The following is a 21153-nucleotide window of genomic DNA, read 5'->3' as shown; positions in this document are numbered from 1 at the left end:
TGTTATATGAAACTTAATTGTGACGAGCAACATTAAATAATGACTTTAGTTCATTTATGAATGTAATAGCTGCAGTAACATCAGTTTCACTTTCATCTTCTGTCACGGGAAACAAAATGTGTTGAGTGTTTAGAAGCAGAAACAGTGTCTCTTGTGAAGTGTTTTGGCTTATGGTCACTTGTCTTGGTAAATATGCCGGGGCAGAAACATGCAGAACATGCTTCATGATCTACTAGTTGAGATTAACAACAAAATCTGCAGAACAGTGATGGAGCTTCACATAGTCTGGACGAATGAACAGAGACTGTTTGAAAACAGTTCTAAAACAGGACGATGATCAGACAGACGTCAAGCTTTAGAGAAGATGATCAGCTGAAGACTGAAGAAATAGATGGAGGAGAGAACAGAATATCAACATGGCAACCTCAGATACCACAGGTAAACATCACAGTCACATCATCGTTTAAAATGATTCTAAAAGAACATTTTCATTCAATTCTGTCAAAATGTAAATTTCTTGAAGCACTTGGTTAAACTTTATTTTAAGGTGTCCTTGTTACAGTTTAATTATACATTTAAATACGGCGCAAACTCCTCTCCTTTCAGTGACAACATCAAAATATGTGACCTATGAGGGGGGTGAGGGGGTCTTACAAGGGTGCTTGTGATCTTACGAGGATGAATAAAGAACTGGTTGTTTTGCATTGTATTTTCTGTACTCTTTACTTCAAAGGCTATGTCTAAAAAGGGTAATATTTGATGTATTTGAGGTCTGAGATGTGGGAACGGTGAAGAGAGAGAGAGAGAGAGAGAGAGAGAGAGAGAGAGAGCAAACATTTAGCATTTTAGGTCAGCATCGCTGTCTAATCAGCCAATATTGTCTGCATAGCACTTCATCTTTTATAACATGGGATTTTTACCAAATATATTCAGTCTTGATTTTTGTAACATGTTGCAACACGTTTTTTTATTTTTATTTTAGTTTGTGAAAAATCACAGTTTTGGACATATAACAGTTGTAACGACAACTGAGCATGTAAAACTAATATATTTTTCCCCTCTTACCTGTTTGCATCTCTGAATATTAACTAACTACATGTACTTACTACATGGTTAGGGTTAGGATTAGGGTTACTTGCATGTTATGCATAATCTATTGTTATTGTAACATGTTTAACAAGGACACCTTAAAATAAAGTCTTACCAAGCACATTGTTTACGTTCAGAGCCAGTATACATCATATTTAAGAAAATCCATTTCTTTTTTTGCATATTTAGTGAAAGTTATCAAAATTATTTTAATCTCCTCAACAAACGTCTGATGCAACTATAAGCATCTCAGACTTTCACTTAGACCAGTTTTGCTGTTTTAATCATTTGTTCAAGTGTTTTCTGTTGGGTGGTGAAGGTCTTTTGTTTCATACAGTGATTGTCGTCCACAATCCTCCTCGCAGGAGAAGAGCGAGCAAAGAACAACCTCCTATGAGTAAGTCTTTATCTACATAAATAAATGCAGTTATGTGCGGAAAATATAAACAATTTATCCCCTTCAAAACACAAGTGATTAAATTTATCTCCTGGTGGATTCTGGTCATATTGATCTGTGATGATGGATTAAGATCAAGATCCTGGCATCATAATATACAAACCCGATTCCAAAAAAGTTGGGACACTGTACAAATTACGAATAAAAAAGGAATGCAATAATTTACAAATCTCATAAACTTATATTTTATTCACAATAGAATATAGATAACATATCAAATGTTAAAAGTGAGACATTTTGAAATGTCACGCCAAATATTGGCTCATTTTGGATTTCATGAGAGCTACACATTCCAAAAAAGTTGGGACAGGTAGCAATAAGAGGCCGGAAAAGTTAAATGTACATATAAGGAAAAGCTGGAGGACCAATTTGCAATTTATTAGGTCAATTGGCAACATGATTGGTATAAAAAGAGCCTCTCAGAGTAGCAATGTCTCTCAGAAGTCAAGATGGGAAGAGGATCACCAATTCCCCCAATGCTGCGGCGAAAAATAGTGGATCAATATCAGAAAGGAGTTTCTCAGAGAAAAATTGCAAAGAGTTTGAAGTATCATCATCTACAGTGCATAATATCATCCAAAGATTCAGAGAATCTGGAACAATCTCTGTGCGTAAGGGTCAAGGCCGGAAAACCATACTGGATGCCCGTGATCTTCGGGCCCTTAGACGGCTCTGCATCACATACAGGAATGCTACTGTAACGGAAAGCACAACATGGGCTCAGCAATACTTCCAGAAAACATTGTCGGTGAACACAATCCACCGTGCCATTCGCCGTTGCCGGCTAAAACTCTATAGGTCAAAAAAGAAGCCATATTTAAACATGATCCAGAAGCGCAGGTGTTTTCTCTGGGCCAAGGCTTATTTAAAATGGACTGTGGCAAAGTGGAAAACTTTTCTGTGGTCAGACGAATCAAAATTTGAAGTTCTTTTTGGAAAATTGGGACGCCATGTCATCCGGACTAAAGAGGACAAGGACAACCCAAGTTGTTATCAGCGCTCAGTTCAGAAGCCTGCATCTCTGATGGTATGGGGTTGCATGAGTGCGTGTGGCATGGGCAGCTTACACATCTGGAAAGGCACCATCAATGCTGAAAGGTATATCCAAGTTCTAGAACCACATATGCTCCCATCCAGACGTTGTCTCTTTCAGGGAAGACCTTGCATTTTCCAACATGACAATGCCAGACCACATACTGCATCAATTACAACATCATGGCTGCGTAGGAGGAGGATCCGGGTACTGAAATGGCCAGCCTGCAGTCCAGATCTTTCACCCATAGAAAACATTTGGCGCATCATAAAGAGGAAGATGCGACAAAGAAGACCTAAGACAGTTGAGCAACTAGAAGCCTGTATTAGACAAGAATGGGACAACATTCCTATTCCTAAACTTGAGCAACTTGTCTCCTCAGTCCCCAGACTTTTGCAGACTGTTATAAAAAGAAGAGGGGATGCCACACAGTGGTAAACATGTCATGATACGTGCAGTGAAAATGAAGCGAGAACTCAAGTGCAGGGAAATGGTAGTTTTAATTATAAAAGCAAAAGAAAACAAAACAGAAACATAAATTACCCCGAGGGGAAAAACGGACCGACAGAGCAATGCAAAACCGAGGACTAGAAACACACATGACTTACTGCACCAAGAACATATGACAACGTGGCCGAACAGGACTGCAAACACCAGGATCATTTAAAGGAGACAAACGAGGAGGAACCAGGTGTACACGCTGAGACAATTAGGGAATAACAAGGAGGGCGGGGTCAAACAATCAACCGGGGAACACATGGAACAATCACAACACAAACCCATGTGCTCAGACAAGACAGTGACATCTGGTGGCCAACCAGGGTACACCCACGTGACACTACCCCCCAACAAAGGAGCAGCTCCCAGATGCTCCACCTGCAACACTAAGAAAACACAAAAACATGAAAAATGAAAATACAAATGTCAAGAAGGGAGGTGGGCAAGAGACGGATCAGGGGGAGGGATGGTGGGCCAGGCCCGTGCAGAGGCAGGGGGCCCGCAGACCAAGGCCGAGCAGGAGACCAGGACGGATCCGGAGGGACGGACCAGGGGGTTTCCGGCCCAACAGGAACCCCAGCGCACGGCCAAGGTGGGGCCGGAGGGACAAGCCAGGCAGTGAGTTTAAGAACGGCCTCTGTGGCCGTGACAGGGCAGACAGTGAGCTCAGGAACGGTCTCTGTGGCCGTGACAGGGCAGACAGTAAGTTCAGGAACGGCCTCTGGCAGGGTAAGGAGCTCGAGTGGAGCCGGCAGGGCGAGAAGTTCGGGTAGAGCCGGCAAGGCGAGGAGCTCGGGTGGCGCCGGCAGGGCAAGGCGCTCGGGTGGCGCCGGCAGGGCAAGGCGCTCGGGTGGCGCCGGCAGGGCAAGGAGTCTGGGTGGCGCCGGCAGGGCAAGGCGCTCGGGTGGCACCGGCAGGGCAAGGAGTCTGGGTGGCGCTGGCAGGGCAAGGCGCTTGGATGGCGCCGGCAGGGCAAGGAGTCTAGGTGGCGCCGGCAGGGCAAGGCGCTTGGGTGGCGCCGACAGGGCGAGGAGCTTGGGTGGCTCTGGCACGGCGTCCTGGCCAGCAGTGAGCTCCTGGGTAGCCTCCTGGCCTTGTGGGACGGAGGAGGCCTTCCTCCGCCTCCTCCTCCGTCTCCGGGAGCGGGGCGCCGCTGCGGCATCCTCGGCCACCTCTAGGGAATTGAGAGCGGGCACCGCCGCCTCGGGAGCGCTGTGAGCGGGCACCGCCGCCTCGGGAGCGCTGTGAGCGGGCACCGCCGCTTGGAGAAGCGTCAAAAACTCCACCAATTCCCCAAAAGTCAAGCGGTCTAGCTCCCTCATCCACTCCTCATCGAGGGGCTCATCAAGGGCAAAGTTAAAGAAGTCCTTGAGAGCCACCTCGTTGTATCCCAAACCCTCTGCTGCCTCACAAAACGTCCAGGCAAACATCCTGACGTCAGTGCCCCTCTGACGGAGAGAGTGCAGTGTCCTGACCTGGAGGATTCGTAAATAAGAAGGGTTCCTCACGTTAGGGGCTTGAGGATGGTAAGAATCCATTCCCCGCTGAGTTCTCTGATGTCGGCCACGTTCTGTCATGATACGTGCAGTGAAAATGAAGCGAGAACTCAAGTGCAGGGAAATGGTAGTTTTAATTATAAAAGCAAAAGAAAACAAAACAGAAACATAAATTACCCCGAGGGGAAAAACAGACCGACAGAGCAATGCAAAACCGAGGACTAGAAACACACATGACTTACTGCCAAGAACATATGACAACGTGGCCGAACAGGACTGCAAACACCAGGATCATTTAAAGGAGACAAACGAGGAGGAACCAGGTGTACACGCTGAGACAATTAGGGAATAACAGGAGGGCGGGGTCAAACAATCAACCGGGGAACACATGGAACAATCACAACACAAACCCATGTGCTCAGACAAGACAGTGACATCTGGTGGCCAACCAGGGCACACCCACGTGACAAAACATGGCCTTGTCCCAACTTTTTTGAGATGTGTTGATGCCATGAAATTTAAAATAAACTTATTTTTCCCTTAAAATTATACATTTTCTCAGTTTAAACATTTGATATGTCACCTATGTTGTATTCTGAATAAAATATTGAAATTTGAAACTTCCACATCATTGCATTCTGTTTTTATTCACAATTTGTACAGTGTCCCAACTTTTTTGGAATCGGGTTTGTGCTAAATATCACATGTGTTACTGTATGATGAGAGGATTGTGGACACTGAATGACTGATTTGACTCTTTGCAGTGAGGATTGTTCTTCTGGGGAAGAACGTGTCAGAAAACAGTCTGGTGGGGAACTTCATCTTAGGACGAGCAGCGTTTGTCAGTGAAGCTCCTCCAGATGTTGTAGAGAGAGTCGGAGGAAGACTGAAGGACAGACACCTGATCATCATCAACAGTCCTCAGCTGCTCCAGACGAACATCTCAGATCATCAGATCACACAGACAGTGAGAGAGTGTGTGTTTCTGTCTGATCCAGGACCTCATGTGATCGTTCTGCTCCTCAAACATGATCAGTGTTCAGCAGAAGATCAGGAGCGTGTGGAGAAGGTGCTGCTCTCTTTCTCTGAGAGCGTTTATCAGCACACCATGGTGCTCACAACACAAGAGCCCACAGAAACCAGTGACATCCTACAGAACATCATTCAGAAATGTGCAAACAGACACTTCAGTCTTCAGAGGAGCAGCTCTCCTGATGATCTTCTGCAGATGTTTGAGCACATTGTGAAGATGAATGATGGACAGCACCTGGATTGTGCTGAAGGTTCACAGTATTTCACAATGGATGATATTGTGGTGATATTTGATGTTATATTGGTAAATTAACATGTTTTAATCTTCTTCTGTTCTCAGTTTCAGAGTGTGTGAAGCTGAATCTGGTTGTTTGTGGGACTGATGGCACATTAAAATCCTCTGTATCAGATCTGATCCTGCAGCAGACAGACAGAAGATCAGACGTGGAGCTTCATGGACGGCAGATCAGTGTAATACAGCTTCCAGCTCTGATTGGTCTCTCAGAAGAGGAAGTGATGCGTCAGACTCTCCGCTGTGTGTCTCTCTGTCATCCTGGAGTTCATGTTTTCCTCCTCACTATTCCTGATGCTCCACTTAATAATGAAGACAAAGCAGAAATGGAGAAGATCCAGAAGATATTCAGCTCAAGAATCAACAAACACATCATGATCCTCATAAAGCAGAATCCAGAGCATCAGACAGCAGAACTCAATGAAGAAACACAGTCTGTCATTCAGAGTTTAGGAGGAAGACATCAGTTCATTGACCTGAACACACAAGTGTCTACATTGATGGAGAACATCGAGCAGATTCTGGAAGAAAATGAAGGAGATTTTTTCTCCACAGAGACATTGATGGAGGCACAGATGGAAAAACTAGTTAAATTTGATGAGATGAAGAAGAAAATTCAATCACTAGAGACACATTTACTGATACAAGGTAATGAGCTGAAAATCATTTTGGTTCTTAAACTACAGAGCATGTTTGAAATTGAATTTTTACTATGTGACGTTATAGTAACCTAATTTCAGGAGCCTTACGCCCATCTAATCTTCCAATTAGTATCCAAATATAAAAGCCTCTCACCACTTCTGTTGTTAGTTCTTTCAGCATCCCTCCTCCTTTTATGCATATTTATTTATTTATTTATTCTGTCTAAAGGGGGCTTGAGTAGAATAGTCTCTCTGAGCCCTCCATTGTAGACATTAAGCCAAATCTGTTTACTACTAATGCTAAGATTATATAGGCACACAAACATTTTGATTGCCCCTTGATCAAAAATAAGGTCAAAGGTTAAGCTTCAGTGTTCCACAGGAAATTAAGATTATTGCAATAGTCAAACTGACCATTTTGACCAATCACTGAACTACTACTACAATGCTCTGAAGCAGTGAAGCTGAACGTTTTACTGTAATTTTACAATCTGAATCATTTGTGTTTGAAAATAAATCTATGAAATATGCTACAAAATAATTCACCTTAAAAATTAAATATTAATCATGTATAGTGATTAGTGAAAGAAATCTGTTGTATTTTCTCTCAAATATTTGCACTAAAATGCTCATTTTAAACTGTGCAAATAATGTGAAATTGACAGAGAGAAACTGCCTGATGAAAATATAACTGTGTAAACTGTAGAGTGGCATGTACAGTGGGGGGGAAAAAATATTTGATCCCCTTCTGATTTTGTACATTTGCCCACTGACAAAGAAATGATCAGTCTATAATTTTAATGATATGTTTATTTGAACAGTGAGAGACAGAATAACAACAACAACAAAAAAAAAAAAAAAAATGCATTAAAAAAATGTATAAGTTGATTTGCATTTTGATGAGTGAAATAAGTATTTAATCCCCTATCAATCAGCAAGATTTCTGGCTCCCAGGTGTCTTTTATACAGGTAAGGAGCTGAGATTAGGAGCACTCTCTTAAAGGGAGTCTCAGCTTGTTACCTGTATTAAAGACACCTGTCCACAGAAGCAATCAATTCATCAGATTCCCAACTCTCCACCATGGCCGAGACCAAAGAGCTGTCCAAGGATGTCAGGGACAAGATTGTAGACCTACACAAGGCTGGAATGGGCTACAAGACCATTGCCAAGCAGCTTGATGAGAAGGTGATAACAGTCGGTGCGATTATTGACAAATGGAAGAAACACAAAATAACTGTCAGTCTCCCTCGGACTGAGACTCCATGCAAGATCTCACCTCGTGGAGTTTCAATGATCATGAGAACGGTGAGGAATCAGCCCAGAACTACATCTTATCAATGATCTGAAGGCAGCTGGGACCACAGTCACCAAGAAAACAATTGATAACACACTAGGACGTGAAGAACTGAAATCCTGCAGTGCCCGCAAGGTCCCCCTGCTCAAGAAAGCACATGTACAGCCCATCTGAAGTTTGCCAATGATTCAGAGGAGAACTGGGTGAAAGTGTTGTGGTCAGATGAGACCAAAATCAGAACATGACAACTGCACCGCATCAAAGGGACGATGGACGGGGCATGTACCGTCAGGGCCAGGGCATTGAAGCCGGCCAGGGCATTAAAAAAGGGTCGTGGATGGGTATTCTGGGATGACAATGACCCAAAACACACGGCCAAGGCAACAAAGTCGTGGCTCAAGAAGAAGCACAATAAGGTCCAGGAGTAGCCTAGTCAGTCTCCAGACCATCATCCCATAGAAAATCTGTGGAGGGAGCTGAAGTTTGCCAAACTTCAGCCTCGAAACCTTAAAGACTTGGAGAGGATCAGCAAAGAGGAGTGGGACAAAATCCCTCCTGAGATGTGTCCAAACCTGGTGGCCAACAAGAAACGTCTGACCTCTGTGATTACCAACTAGGGTTTTGCCACCAAGTACTAAGTCATGTTTTGCGAAGGGGTCAAATACTCACTCATTAAAATGCAATTCAATTTATAACTTTTTTGGAATGTGTTTTTCTAGATTTTTTGGTTATTCTGTCTCTCACTGTTCAAATAAACATATCATTAAAATGATAGACTGATCGTTTCTTTGTCAGTGGGCGAATGTACAAAATCAGCAGGGGATCAAATAATTTTTTCCCTCACTGTAAATCTTACTACCTCACAATGCACTACATAAATACTAAACAAGCAGATAGCAGACCTCTTTTATGTTATAGAATCAAATTTTGGGGGAAACACTTTAGGCTGTAAAACTGATGCATTTCCTCTCTTACAGGTTCAACAGAGAGAGAAGATGATCTGAGGATTGTGCTGCTGGGAAAAACTGGAGTCGGGAAAAGTGCAACTGGAAACACCGTCTTAGGAAGAAAAGCATTTAAAGCAGTAACATCTCAAGAGTCTGTTACTAAAGAGTGTCTGAGAGAGACAGCTGAAGTCAACAACAGACACATTACTGTGATCGACACTCCAGGACTGTTTGATACTGAACTCAGTAATGAAGAAACCCAGAGAGAAATCACTAACTGCATCTCCATGATCCTGCCTGGACCACATGTGTTCATCATCGTGCTCAATCTAGGACAACGATTCACTCAAGAAGAGGCAACAGCTGTGGAGATCATTCAAGAGACGTTTGGAGAGAAATCTTTAATGTTCACCATGGTGCTCTTCACCAGAGGAGACGATCTGAATGACGAAACCATTGAACAGTGTTTGGGAAAACCTGGATCTGCTCTGAATCAGCTGATTGAAGCGTGTGGAAACAGATATCATGTGTTCAATAATAAAGAGACTGTAGACCGAACACAGGTGACTGATCTACTGCAGAAGATAGACAACATGGTGAAAGAGAACGGAGGGAGTTACTACTCATGTAAGATGTTCAGAGAGATGGAGAGAGAAAAACAAGAACAACAAAAGAAGATACTGATGGAGAAAGTGGAGCAACTGAACAGAGAAAGAGAAGAACTGATGAACAAACATATAGAAGAGAAAAAGAAGATGAAGATGATGATGAAGGAAGATCATGACAAAGAGAAAAAGAGAAGAGAAGAAGAATTTATTGAGCGAGAAGAACGATATAAAAGAGACATTAAAGAGCGAGAGGAACAAGAGAGAAAGACACGAGAGGAGATGAAGAGAGAACGGGAGGAATGGGAGAAACAGAGACTAGAAGAAAAGAAGAGAAGAGAAGAAGAAGAGGAGAAATGGAGAAAGAAAGAACAAGAAATGCAGGCTGAATATATTCAGAAACTTAAACAAGAGGACGAGAGAATGAAGATGATGATAAAGGAAGAACGACAGAATCAGGACGAAGAGAGAAAGAGAAGAGAAGAAGAACTGAAAAGAGAAATAAGAGAACAAGAGAAACATCAGAGAGAGACACAAGACGAGATGAGACGAGAACGAGAGACGTTCAGACATAAAATAGAGGAAATGAGACAAGAAAAAGAGAACGTGAAGAAAGAAAATGAAAGACTACAGATCAAATACGATCAACTAGAAATACTGTTGGACAGAATAGAGATTGACAAGAAGAAAAGAGAAGAAGAATATAAAACACTAATAAAAGAGAGAGAAGATCTTCAATCTAAATATGAAGCAGAAGAAAACAAGATGAAGATCCTGATGGAGAAACTGAACAAAGAAAGAGAAGAACTGATGAAGAAACATGAAGAAGAGAAAGAGAGAATGAAGATGATGATGGAGGAAGAACAACAGAATCAGGACAAAGAGAGAAAGAGAAGAGAAGAAGAACTCAGAGAGATAGAAGAGCGATATAAAAGAGAAATAAAGGAACAGGAGGAGCAGATGAGAGATGAGATGAAAAGTGTGAAAGACGAGTTTAAAAATGAAATAAAGGAAACGAGGAAAGAAACAGAGACTGTAAAGAAAGAAAAAGAAAATCTTCAGATCAGATACAACACAGAAACAGACAGACTGATGAACAGAATAGAGAATGAAAGACAAAATCATGAAACAGAGAGAAAGAGAAGAGAAGAAGAGTTTAATAAGAGAGAAGAACAATATAAAAGAGAAATGAAGGAACAGGAGCAGATGAGAGACGAGATGAAAAGAGAACAAGGGATGTTTAAAGATGAAATGAGGCAAGAAAAAGAGATTATAAAGAAAGAAAAAGACAATCTACTGATAGAAATAGACAGACTGATGAACAGAATAGAGAATGAAAGACAACATCATGATAAAGAGAGAAATAGAAGAGAAGAAGAGTTGAATGAGAGAGAAGAGAGAAATAAAACACTACTGAAAGAGAAAGAAGAGAGTGAGGGAAAGATGCGTGAACAGATGAAGAGAGAACGAGAGGAATGGGAGAAACAGAGACTAGAGGAAAAGACGAGAAGAGAAGAAGAGATTAAAGAAAGAGAAGAACGATATAAAACATTAATAACAGAGAAAGACAAGAAAGAGAGAGAGATGAAAGAGGAGATGAAGAGAGAACGAGAGGAAAGGGAGAAACAGAGACTAGAGGAAAAGAACAGAAGAGAAGAAGAAGAGAAAAGAAGAGAGAGAGAAGAACAGATTTGTGATGAAGAGATTGAGAGACTGAAGAGTGAAATGGAGGGAATAATCAGAGAGAAAGAGAGAATAGAAAGAGAGAGAGGAGAAGAACTAGAGGATTTAGAGAAGAGACTGAAAGAAGATCAACAGAAGACTCTTGAAGAGAAACTGAGACTGCTTGAAGAACAGCATGAAGAAGAACTGATGAGAAGACGAGTGGAGTGGAGAGAGGAATATGAAGGAGAGAAAGAGAAGAAGATCTGCTCTGAAACTGATCGTTCACTGCAGGTGAGAAACATGAAGAGAACATATTAATGTTCATTCATCACATTTTAACCCTTTAAACATCTTAACTTCAGTATCTCCAGTTCTTATCTGAATCAGTATTTTCATATATTTTACAGCTTTAAGAGCCAGAAAACAGTGTCACTTTAATTTAGCATAATGACAGCTTTATGTCAGTAATAAACTCATTAAATAAAATAACTATTTCTGCAGACAGTAATGCAAAAATGAACTGAACAACTCTTATGATTGAGCTCAAAAGAGGCATTTTATGATTATATTCATATTCAATTATTGCATTCATAAATTAAGATAATTATTATATACATAATTAAATTATTTTAAAATGTACGGACGACTTGACAAGTCTGTTTAAATCTGTATTGACACTAAATAACAGAAATGAATTATTGCTTGTAAAGATAATAATAATAATTGTACACTGAACATTAGTTTTAACTTAGTGTATTATTGTTTTTTCCACAGGGAGAAAACAAGGACATTGAACCAGCAGAAGTCAGAGCAGAAAACAAACAGAAGAATGTATTTCACAGACTTCATCTTGAAGGCAGACAGCACAATAAACTGAGAGCTGCAGATGTTCTTCAGATAACTGAACATTCATTACAGTCTCATGAGTCTTGTGCTGAAGAAGAGCTGATTCTGACTTTCCTACAGAAACTACTGATGAGGAACTACAGAGCAAGATACATTACAACTAAACAGACCACTGAACAGGATCACACACAGCAAAGAGACAGTGACTCATCTGAAGATATGTTTGATATTTTTAATGCTATGTCTTTGTCTAACAAAAGAACCAGTCAGTCTGACCTTATTCACCCGATGGATGTCCAGATGGCTGTGTTTCATCGTGCTGATGGTCTCCTGAAGCAGCTGATGGTCACTAAACTGTCCCAGTGTCAGTACGCTCTGCCTCTGCTTGTTCCTGATCCATTCACACAACAGATTGAGTTTCCTCTCTGGACATTCAGACAAATCACCAAGAGCTGGAAGATCAGAAACACCTACTATGAAACCATCAGTCAAACCCAGCCGATCTACAGAGCACAAACTCCAATGGTGTTTTTCTTCAGGTTTGGCTCTGTGTCCTCATCCAAGTCTCATCTGATGAACAGTCTGATCAATGAGAGACACAACACGTTCTTCCACAGGAACTGTCCAGGCAGCAGCAGAACCAGAGAACTGATGGATGGAGTGGTGGAGATCGTCTGGTTCTGCCCGTCTGGATCAGATGATGATAAATTCACTGAGTGTGTAGCGTTCTGTAATCTACACGGAGATGCTGGAGACCACGAGAAACAGCTGCAGATCCTCACTGACATGAGCTCAATCAATGTTGTTCTTCTGCCACGACTGGACAGGAATGATAGAAGTGCAGCAAACATACAAAACCTGTTCAGAAACAGAAAGCCACTCATTTGTCTCTTTACTGAGGATCAGTCTACTGTAACTGAGATGAGGAAAGGAACATACAAGATTGGTCTGAAAGACAGAAATCAGTCAGATGTATCAGAAGAACTCAGAAGAGCTATTAATGATTGTCTCTCAGACTCCTCTCACACTTTCAGACTTGAAGATGTGTCCAAACTCTCAGACATCAGAGTAGATGAGGAAGATGATGAAGACTGCAGGAGAGGAAGAGCAGCAGCACAGCAGATGATGAGTTTACTGGAGAAGAAAGATCTGACAGAAATCAAAGAATCATTTCTGCCTCATCAGGGGAAACTGTGGCATCAGTGGAGTCAGAAGAACAGAGAACTACATCAACCTCGAGCAGATGAGACAGAAATATACATCAGTAGAAAACACTCAGAGATGAAGAGAATCCGTCAACAGCAGCATGAATTTGACATCAGTGAGTTTATGAAGCTCTTTATTAAACAAATGAACTCATGTGCTGAACATGAGAAGATATTTTTCCTCAAATGGCTCAGATTCCTCCTGGATGAATATACATCAGCTGATCTTTCTGTTCTACATCACAAGTATAATGAAACATGGTCAGCAGTATTACAGCTAAAAGTGTATCATGATAAATCTGAACGACTCAGAGCTGAACAAGCTAAACTTGAGAGAATATCTGAGGATCTTCAAGCAGCAAACTTTGGTGTGGAGCACATCATGAGGGAGATCGGTCAGATCTATGAATCATGCTCATCTGTGAAGAAGAACAAGAAACACCTGCAGATTGACTTCTCTTCTCTCCCGAGTCTCGCAGCAGAGATGATGATCTCTGGATCTCCACTGGAGCTGATGGATGGAGATGCTGCTCATGTTCCTGTGATCTGGATCTCTGCTGTTCTAGATCAACTCATCCAGAAACTGGGAGACCAGAGAGTCTTTGTGCTGTCAGTTTTAGGGCTTCGAGGCTCTGGGAAATCCACCATGCTGAACACCATGTTTGGACTCCAGTTTGCTGTCAGTGCTGGCAGAACAACCAGAGGAGCTTTCATGCAGCTGATCAGAGTCTCAGACGAGATGAAAACGCAGATGAACTTTGACTATATTCTGGTTGTTCAAACTAAGGGTCTTCGAGCTCTAGAACTGGCTGGACTATCAACAAGACATCATGACAATGCATTCTCCACATTTGTTGTAGGTTTTGGAAATCTGACATTGATCAACATCTTTGGAGAAAACCCATCTGAGATGCAGGACATTCTTCAGATTGTTGTTCAGGCCTTCATGAGGATGAAGAAGGTCAGACTGAATCCCAGCTGTGTGTTTGTGCATCAGAACGTCTCAGACGTCACAGCTGGAGAGAAAAACATGGGAAGGAGACGACTGCAGGAGAAACTGGATGAGATGACTAAACTCGCTGCTGAAGAAGAAGTCTGTGATGCAGAGTGTTTCAGTGATATCATTAGATTTGATGTTCAGGAAGATGTGAAGTATATTCCTCAGCTCTGGGAGGGAAGCCCACCGATGGCTCCACCAAACCCAAACTACTGTGAGAACATTCAAGAACTGAAGAAAACTATTATATCTCATGCCTTAAAATCACATGGAATGAGGCTGACACATCTAAAAAATCGTATTAAAGATCTCTGGGAAGCTATACTGAATGAAGGATTTGTCTTCAGTTTCAGAAACTCTCTGGAGATTTCATCTTACAGGAATCTGTAGACACAATACAGGAAGTGGTCCTGGAGTCTTCACAGAGCCATGATGGAAACTGAGACCAAGCTACACAACAAAATAGAAAATGAAGCGATTCATGAGGTTGATGAAACTTATCTTCACAGAGAGCTGAAGAAGACAAGTGAAGAAGTGAAAAAATCAATGTCTGAATACTTTGAGAAAGACACAGATGCAGAAATACTGATTCAGTGGAAAACATCGTTTGAAATCAAAATCAAAGAGCTTCAGGAAAACATTGTGAGAGAAACAAAGAGAAAATTAAATGAGATTCTTCAGCAGCGAAACCTGGAGAAAAAGATTGATGCTCAGAGGATACATCATGAAAACACTCTCTATGAAAAGAGCAGAGAACTTACCTTAAAACTCAGAGACAAAACAAATGATGAAGAAGTATTGAAGAAAGAGTTTGATTTGTTATGGGATCAGTGGATAAAGAGCATCATCAGAGACACTCCTCCAATCAGAGACATTGATATAATGAGAGATGTGACATCTATCATTGTGTTCCTGTAGATCACTGGAGGGAGAGCAGTGATATGTTCACTCTGCTGAATTTTTCTGAAAGTCCAAAAAAAAAAAGTGGGCTTAAATGGGCTATAATGGATGCTCAAAGAACAGCTAAAGAAACATTAGGATGTGACCGAACTGTGTCTCCAGAGGATGAAGCACAAATAAGATCATTAGTCTCAGATGTTGCTCAGCAAACAAACAGAATGATTCAGTTATTTAATATCTCAAAGATGGGCTACAACATCAGCTGCATTCAACAACTCATAGATTACATTCAAGATTCAAGAGTTTTATTTGTCACATACACAATTATACAGAGTATAACCAGCAGTGAAATGTAGGTCAGGTCCGCTCCAAGGACAGTGCAATTATACAGAATACAAATATTAAGAAAAAGAAAAGTAGAAAAAATAAGAGGAATAAAATAAAATAAAAGATAAATATAAATGTGCAGGTCGGTATGTTGTTGACTTAAATAGTAATATAACAGGAATGTGCAAAAAAGTTGTCCAGGGTGTTTAAATAGCAGCAATATGAGGTAGAGAAAAATTATGAATAGCTTATTGATATGGTGATATTTACATGGCGTCAAGTGATGTTATGACACAGAGTTAGAGTTTAGGAGCCTGATGGCCTGGGGAAGAAGCTCCTCCTAAGTCTCTCAGTTTTTGCCATCAGGCTACGGAAGCGCTTACCAGATGGAAGCAAAGTGAATAGATGGTTACCAGGTGATTTGAGTCCTTGATGATTTTAACAGCTCTACTTTTGCAGCGATCAGAATTTTTACAAATACATGAACAGATTTTAGCAAATACATGTTTAGCAAATACATGAACTACATTCATAATCCCAGAGATCACTACATCAAGAGAAGACTATCAGAACATCAGGAACGAGTGAAATATGTGTTCAAGAATGAATTCTTCATGGATTTGGTTCTGTCCATCTGTAAGAGAGCAAACAAGACAATCACTGACCAGCACAGACTGTTCAGAGAAGACAATAAAGTAAAGTCGTGACGTATTGTCAAGTATGGTGACCCATACTCGAAATTGGTGCTCTGCGTTTAACCCATGTAAAGGCCATGATCCTGTAATATATGTTCAGAAGAAGAGAGAAGAGTACTATAGTATTTTCCAGAAATACTGTCATGGATCTGCATCAGCTGTTATTTTTGGCGAGATCATCTGTCAGAAACTGAAAGAGCCCATTGAGCAGAGCGTCTACAAGAAGACTGCCAGAGATCTGACAGATGAAATCAGATATAACTGTGAATCACTGAATGGAAACAGATCAAATCTGGAGAAAGGCATCCTGAAGACACTGACCGAAGAGGAGGATTTTAACAACTACATGAACTACATTCATAATCCCAGAGATCACTTCAAGAGTTTCATCAGAGATGAAGTCAGTCGGTACATCACTGATCAGTTCAGTCTCAGTGTTTTACTCAAGATGAGGGAGAACATTAAACTCCTGCAGCAGAAGATCATGAGAGCAGCTCATCAATCTACTGAACATGTTCAAGAGAAGAGAGGAGATGCTGGTTTGTGGTTGAAGAGTTTCACACAGCAGATCTCAGATGAGCTGATCTTCACTGAAAAACACCTCAGTGGAGTCAAACATGATGATGTTGATGATTTCAACCTCCTTGAAGATGTGATAACACGAGAACTTCCAGCTGTAATGTCTGACATCAGCAGGAGATTCAACATGAAGACATTTGATAAACTGGACTATAAGTTCAGGCCAGATGAGCTTCTGATTGATTACTTCTGTCATCATAGAAAACCATGATGGAGATCACAGTGTTCCTTTCCACAGAGTGGATAGAATTAAAGGCATGTATTACAGTTCTACACAGAATCTCTCTGCTGATATCTGCACAAGTTTAGTGTTAAGTGATAAAACATTTTGTATATACATTTAGCTGACGCTTTTATCCAAAGCGACTTACAATTGCTATATATGTCAGAGGTCGCACGCCTCTGGAGCAACTAGGGGTTAAGTGTCTTGCTCAGGGACACATTGGTGTCTCACAGTGGATTCGAACCCGGGTCTCTCAAACCAAAGCCATGTGTCTTATCCAGTGCGCCATCACCGCCCCATATAAGATGAGTGGTTTCCACATAGAGAATACAGAAGAGCAGGAGTTTATAAAGACTGGAGCATCACCCCTGATCTCTCTGAACAGCTCTACTGGAAGTGGTTTGTGTGCAGATTCCAGAGAGATCTGGAAAAATACTACAGTAAAACATTTGAGTGGAGGGGAAGTATACTAGATGAATGGAGAAGATACTCAAAACAGGACGCTATTGAGAGTGTGACTTTGAATAAATACATCTAATGGAGAAGATGAAGATTAAGCCTACAGATCAGATCTCATCAAATACAGACGAGGTTTCAAGACTGAGTCCCACATACTGATATCAGTGAAATGATCAAAGATATTAATGACTGATGAAATATATGACATGTGAAACAAAACAAGTGTCTCAGACCTGACAGTCTGATTTAAATCCAATCCAGAGTAAAATACTTCATACAAATAACATAACACCTCTGTGAGGACAATACATTTATATTAAACACAAACTTGTCCTGTGGCCTTTTACAGTGATTTCATATGTTGTTAAATTTTGACCATAGGACTTAGGGGCCAGATTTATTAACAGCTTACACCAAAGCAACGTCTTTTGGTGTTAAAATAGTACTGGCAGGTTTTATTAAAAACATGCAGTGATGAATTAGTGCTGAAAAGGTGTGGACACAGTTATTTTTGGCCTGATCTGATTGAATATGCATTTGTAGGAGTTTCCCTTTCAGACACAAAATGAATGGGAGGAGAGTGTTAAAATGAATCATGCAACACAATTTACTAATGTTTGCGCTCATCATATTACTGGTATTTGCGCCATTAATAATGCCCCAAGAAAAGCATGCCTTCAACTATTTTTCCCCTGTGTCATAAGTACATCATCCGCACCTGATGAGATCGGCTCTGTTAATTAGCGCTGAGCTTGCTATATTGTGTTGGTCGATATGTAAATGAGATGTTGTGTCTGTGTTCTTTAATTTGAACATTATCAGTAAATCACCCGCAGGACAGGCGCTGTTTTGGAATTGTGCTCTCGTGCTAATCTGCCCTGTTTAGTAAATCTGGCCCTAAACTGTTAAAAACACAATTAGTGTTTAGATTTGATTCACTCTATGCATTAGCCTAGATAGATAGATAGTGTGTGCATCAAGGACAATGTGTGCATTGTTTCTGTTTCATGTAGTCTTTCTAAAGACTCTATCAGGAGCAGATTCAGATTCATGTGTTATAACTGGAAGAATTAGATAAATATATCTGAATGAACATTCATTTAGTCAAATATTTGATGTATAATATGTACAATATTTTACTGTCTCCCGTTAAAACAGTAGGTAGTAGCCTACAATTAGATAAAGAAAAATACTACCTGTCAAATTATGATTTATTAAGATCTACACCTACCCCAACTGCTTACAGTAATGCAAATACAGTAATTATGTGTTATTCATGGTTGTGGGTAGAAAGGATACAGCTACAGCCAGAAACTATCAATAAATAAATTTTTCTACCTATTAGATTGTGTTTTAATAATGTTTACACCTACCCCAACCCTAAACCTACACCCTACCGTAATGCAAATACAGTAATGATCGTTGTTCAGCGTAAGAAAAAGGACACAATATTGATGTAAATAATATTAAACCCTGGTAGGAAAATCTGAGGAGTAGAATAAAGTCAGTCAGGACTATTGATAATTAGTCAAAGTCTGACGACATGTTGATATTTCACCAGTAGATGTCAGTGAAGCCGCTCTGAAGTGATTTCACACCAGCAGGTGAAGGATTTCTGTTACACACATTTATTAATTCACTCTGGATTAATTTAAATTGATGTGAATATCAGTGATGTGGTGTTTGTGAGATGCTCAGTGCTGTCTCTTCTGCTCTGCAGGATCTGCTCAGGGATGATGATGATGATTATGCATTCATTGCTCAGGTATCTGTAACAAATCATGACAGAATGAAAGATTGCTGAAATGCCATCAGACAGTAAATATAAAATAAAATAAACAGAAGTGTATAGAAATAACATTTTCAGAACTTAAATGAGAATGTTAGCAAACTGTATTTGTGGATGTAAGAACTCGTGTGCTCGTTATGATTAATAGTGATATTATGATAATATATATAATAATGCTAATAAGGTTGATGATGTAACATGATAATTTACTGACACATTTAAATTAGCCACACCCACAGGAAGTTTAACTGCATGAATGAATTGGACTGACAGGAAAGGGAATTTACTGCATTCTGGGAAATTTAAGTGTGCTTTTAGCCTGGAGCACAAAAGTTAATTTAAATGTTTATCAATAAAAATGATGAACTGTAGACCTATAAACTAAATACAGATTTCTATAAGTGTCATTTCAGACCGATCTCTTTCTCTATCTGTCTACACTACAGTCAGGAAGATAGTTTCATGTTTTTGAATGAAGCCTTTTGTAAATATTATTATAGTCCAAAACAGCTGTTTTCTCTGTGAATATGTGTTAAAGTGTAATGTATTTCTGTGATCTGCAGCTGTATTTTCAGCATCATTACTCCAGTCTTCAGTGATCTTCAGAAATCATAATAATATACTGATTTACTGCTCAACAAACATTTCTGATTATTATCAATGTTGAAAACAGTTCATATTTTTGTGGAAACTGTGATGCATTATATAGCTCAGGATTCACAGATGAATAGAAAGTTCAAAAGAACAGCATTTATTTGAAACAGAAATATTTCGTAAGATTATAAATGTGTTTACTGGCACTTTTGATTGAATCCGTGTGTAGGTGTGTGTTTATACACACACAGCGTTCATGAGCTCAGTATTTCTTCACTCTCTTCAGACACAATGACATTGCGACACAAAGGCACTGATAAACGTTCATATAATTAGACAGAAAAGTCCCGTCTTTGTTCACTTGTGTGTGCAGCTGTGAATGAGCTATTTTTATCCTGTGTTCTTGAAATCGTCTGTCAGTATCGTGACGAGAGCAGATGATTGTTGATCTGTCAGCGGTGATTGCAGTGACTGACTGATGAGAGTGAGCTGAAGGCATCGGGTTCCTCTGTCGTTCCTCCGGTCCTTCATGAGATTCCACACATCTTCAGATTACAATGAGACGGTCAGAACAAGCACCAGACTTACAGAGAATCTGCAGAACTGAAGACAAGCTCGTGAGACGGACTCAGTCGTGTTTCTGTAGAGTTTTATTCTGCTGAATTCCCCTCGTCTGTGCAAACGCTCCATCATCTTCTTTAACAATGAGTCCTGATGTTTGATTCATCTGTTTCACGTCACTGCTGTACAATCAGAGCTGTGTTTATGAAATATTCTGACCAGCGTGACGATGATGATGATGATTCAGTGGTATTTCAGCTCAGGTAACACATTTTAACAAGTTTCCGCAGATTGTCTTTCGCAATCAGCACAGAACACACAAAAGCACATCAGTGTTGGTATTGTTAAGCAATTAAGGCATTTTGTTAATTTAAATAAAGCTGAGAAAATATTAAATTCCAAAACCTGAAGGAAAATAAAGAAGAAATTAATTTAGAAATGTCCAATTAAACAGGTTTAAATACATTTCATCTGATATTTATTTTATGCCGGCATTATTGTAGTGAAATAAAATAAGTTGAGGTACTAAAAATTAAAGCTAAGTAGAAGTATAAAAACACACACAGGTTTTATATACACACACATACATATATAGTATATGTATATATAAAACCTGTGTATATATGCAGTGCCCTCCGTAAGTATTGCAACAATAAAGACAAAATTGCTCTGTTGGCTGTGGAGTCAAGACATTTGCAAATATGATTAAAAGATGAATATGAGACAAAACTACAGAATGTCACATTTTATTATTAGCCGTTTCAACACATACATGTTTTAGCAGCTAAGAAGAGCAGCACTTTTAGAGTTCATCCCTCTATCTGATGTGAGCATAAGTATTGGGACAGTTGAACATAAGGCAGATATTAAAGATTAAAAGCTATTATTTAGTTGCAGATCCCTTGCACACAATCACAGCAGTGAGTCT

At 40.2% G+C, this 21153-nt stretch overlaps 1 protein-coding gene across 1 annotated transcript; it reads left to right on the top strand.

Moving 5' to 3' along the window:
• Positions 1-416: 416 nt before the first annotated feature.
• LOC306874589 (interferon-induced very large GTPase 1-like) lies at positions 417-19018 on the top strand (the record flags this gene model as incomplete). The annotated part of the gene is given in 12 exon segments (XM_079424737.1): positions 417-438; positions 5338-5856; positions 5946-6545; positions 8811-9472; positions 10157-11341; positions 11825-14485; positions 14489-15002; positions 15005-15336; positions 15811-16020; positions 16103-16794; positions 16796-16914; positions 19002-19018. Coding segments are annotated over 12 exon segments (7533 nt in total).
• Positions 19019-21153: the final 2135 nt, after the last annotated feature.

The sequence above is a fragment of the Barbus barbus genome (assembly GCF_936440315.1).
Source record: "Barbus barbus genome assembly, chromosome: 9".
Lineage (NCBI taxonomy): Eukaryota > Metazoa > Chordata > Actinopteri > Cypriniformes > Cyprinidae > Barbus > Barbus barbus.
This window is presented reverse-complemented; position numbering and strand designations above follow the sequence as displayed.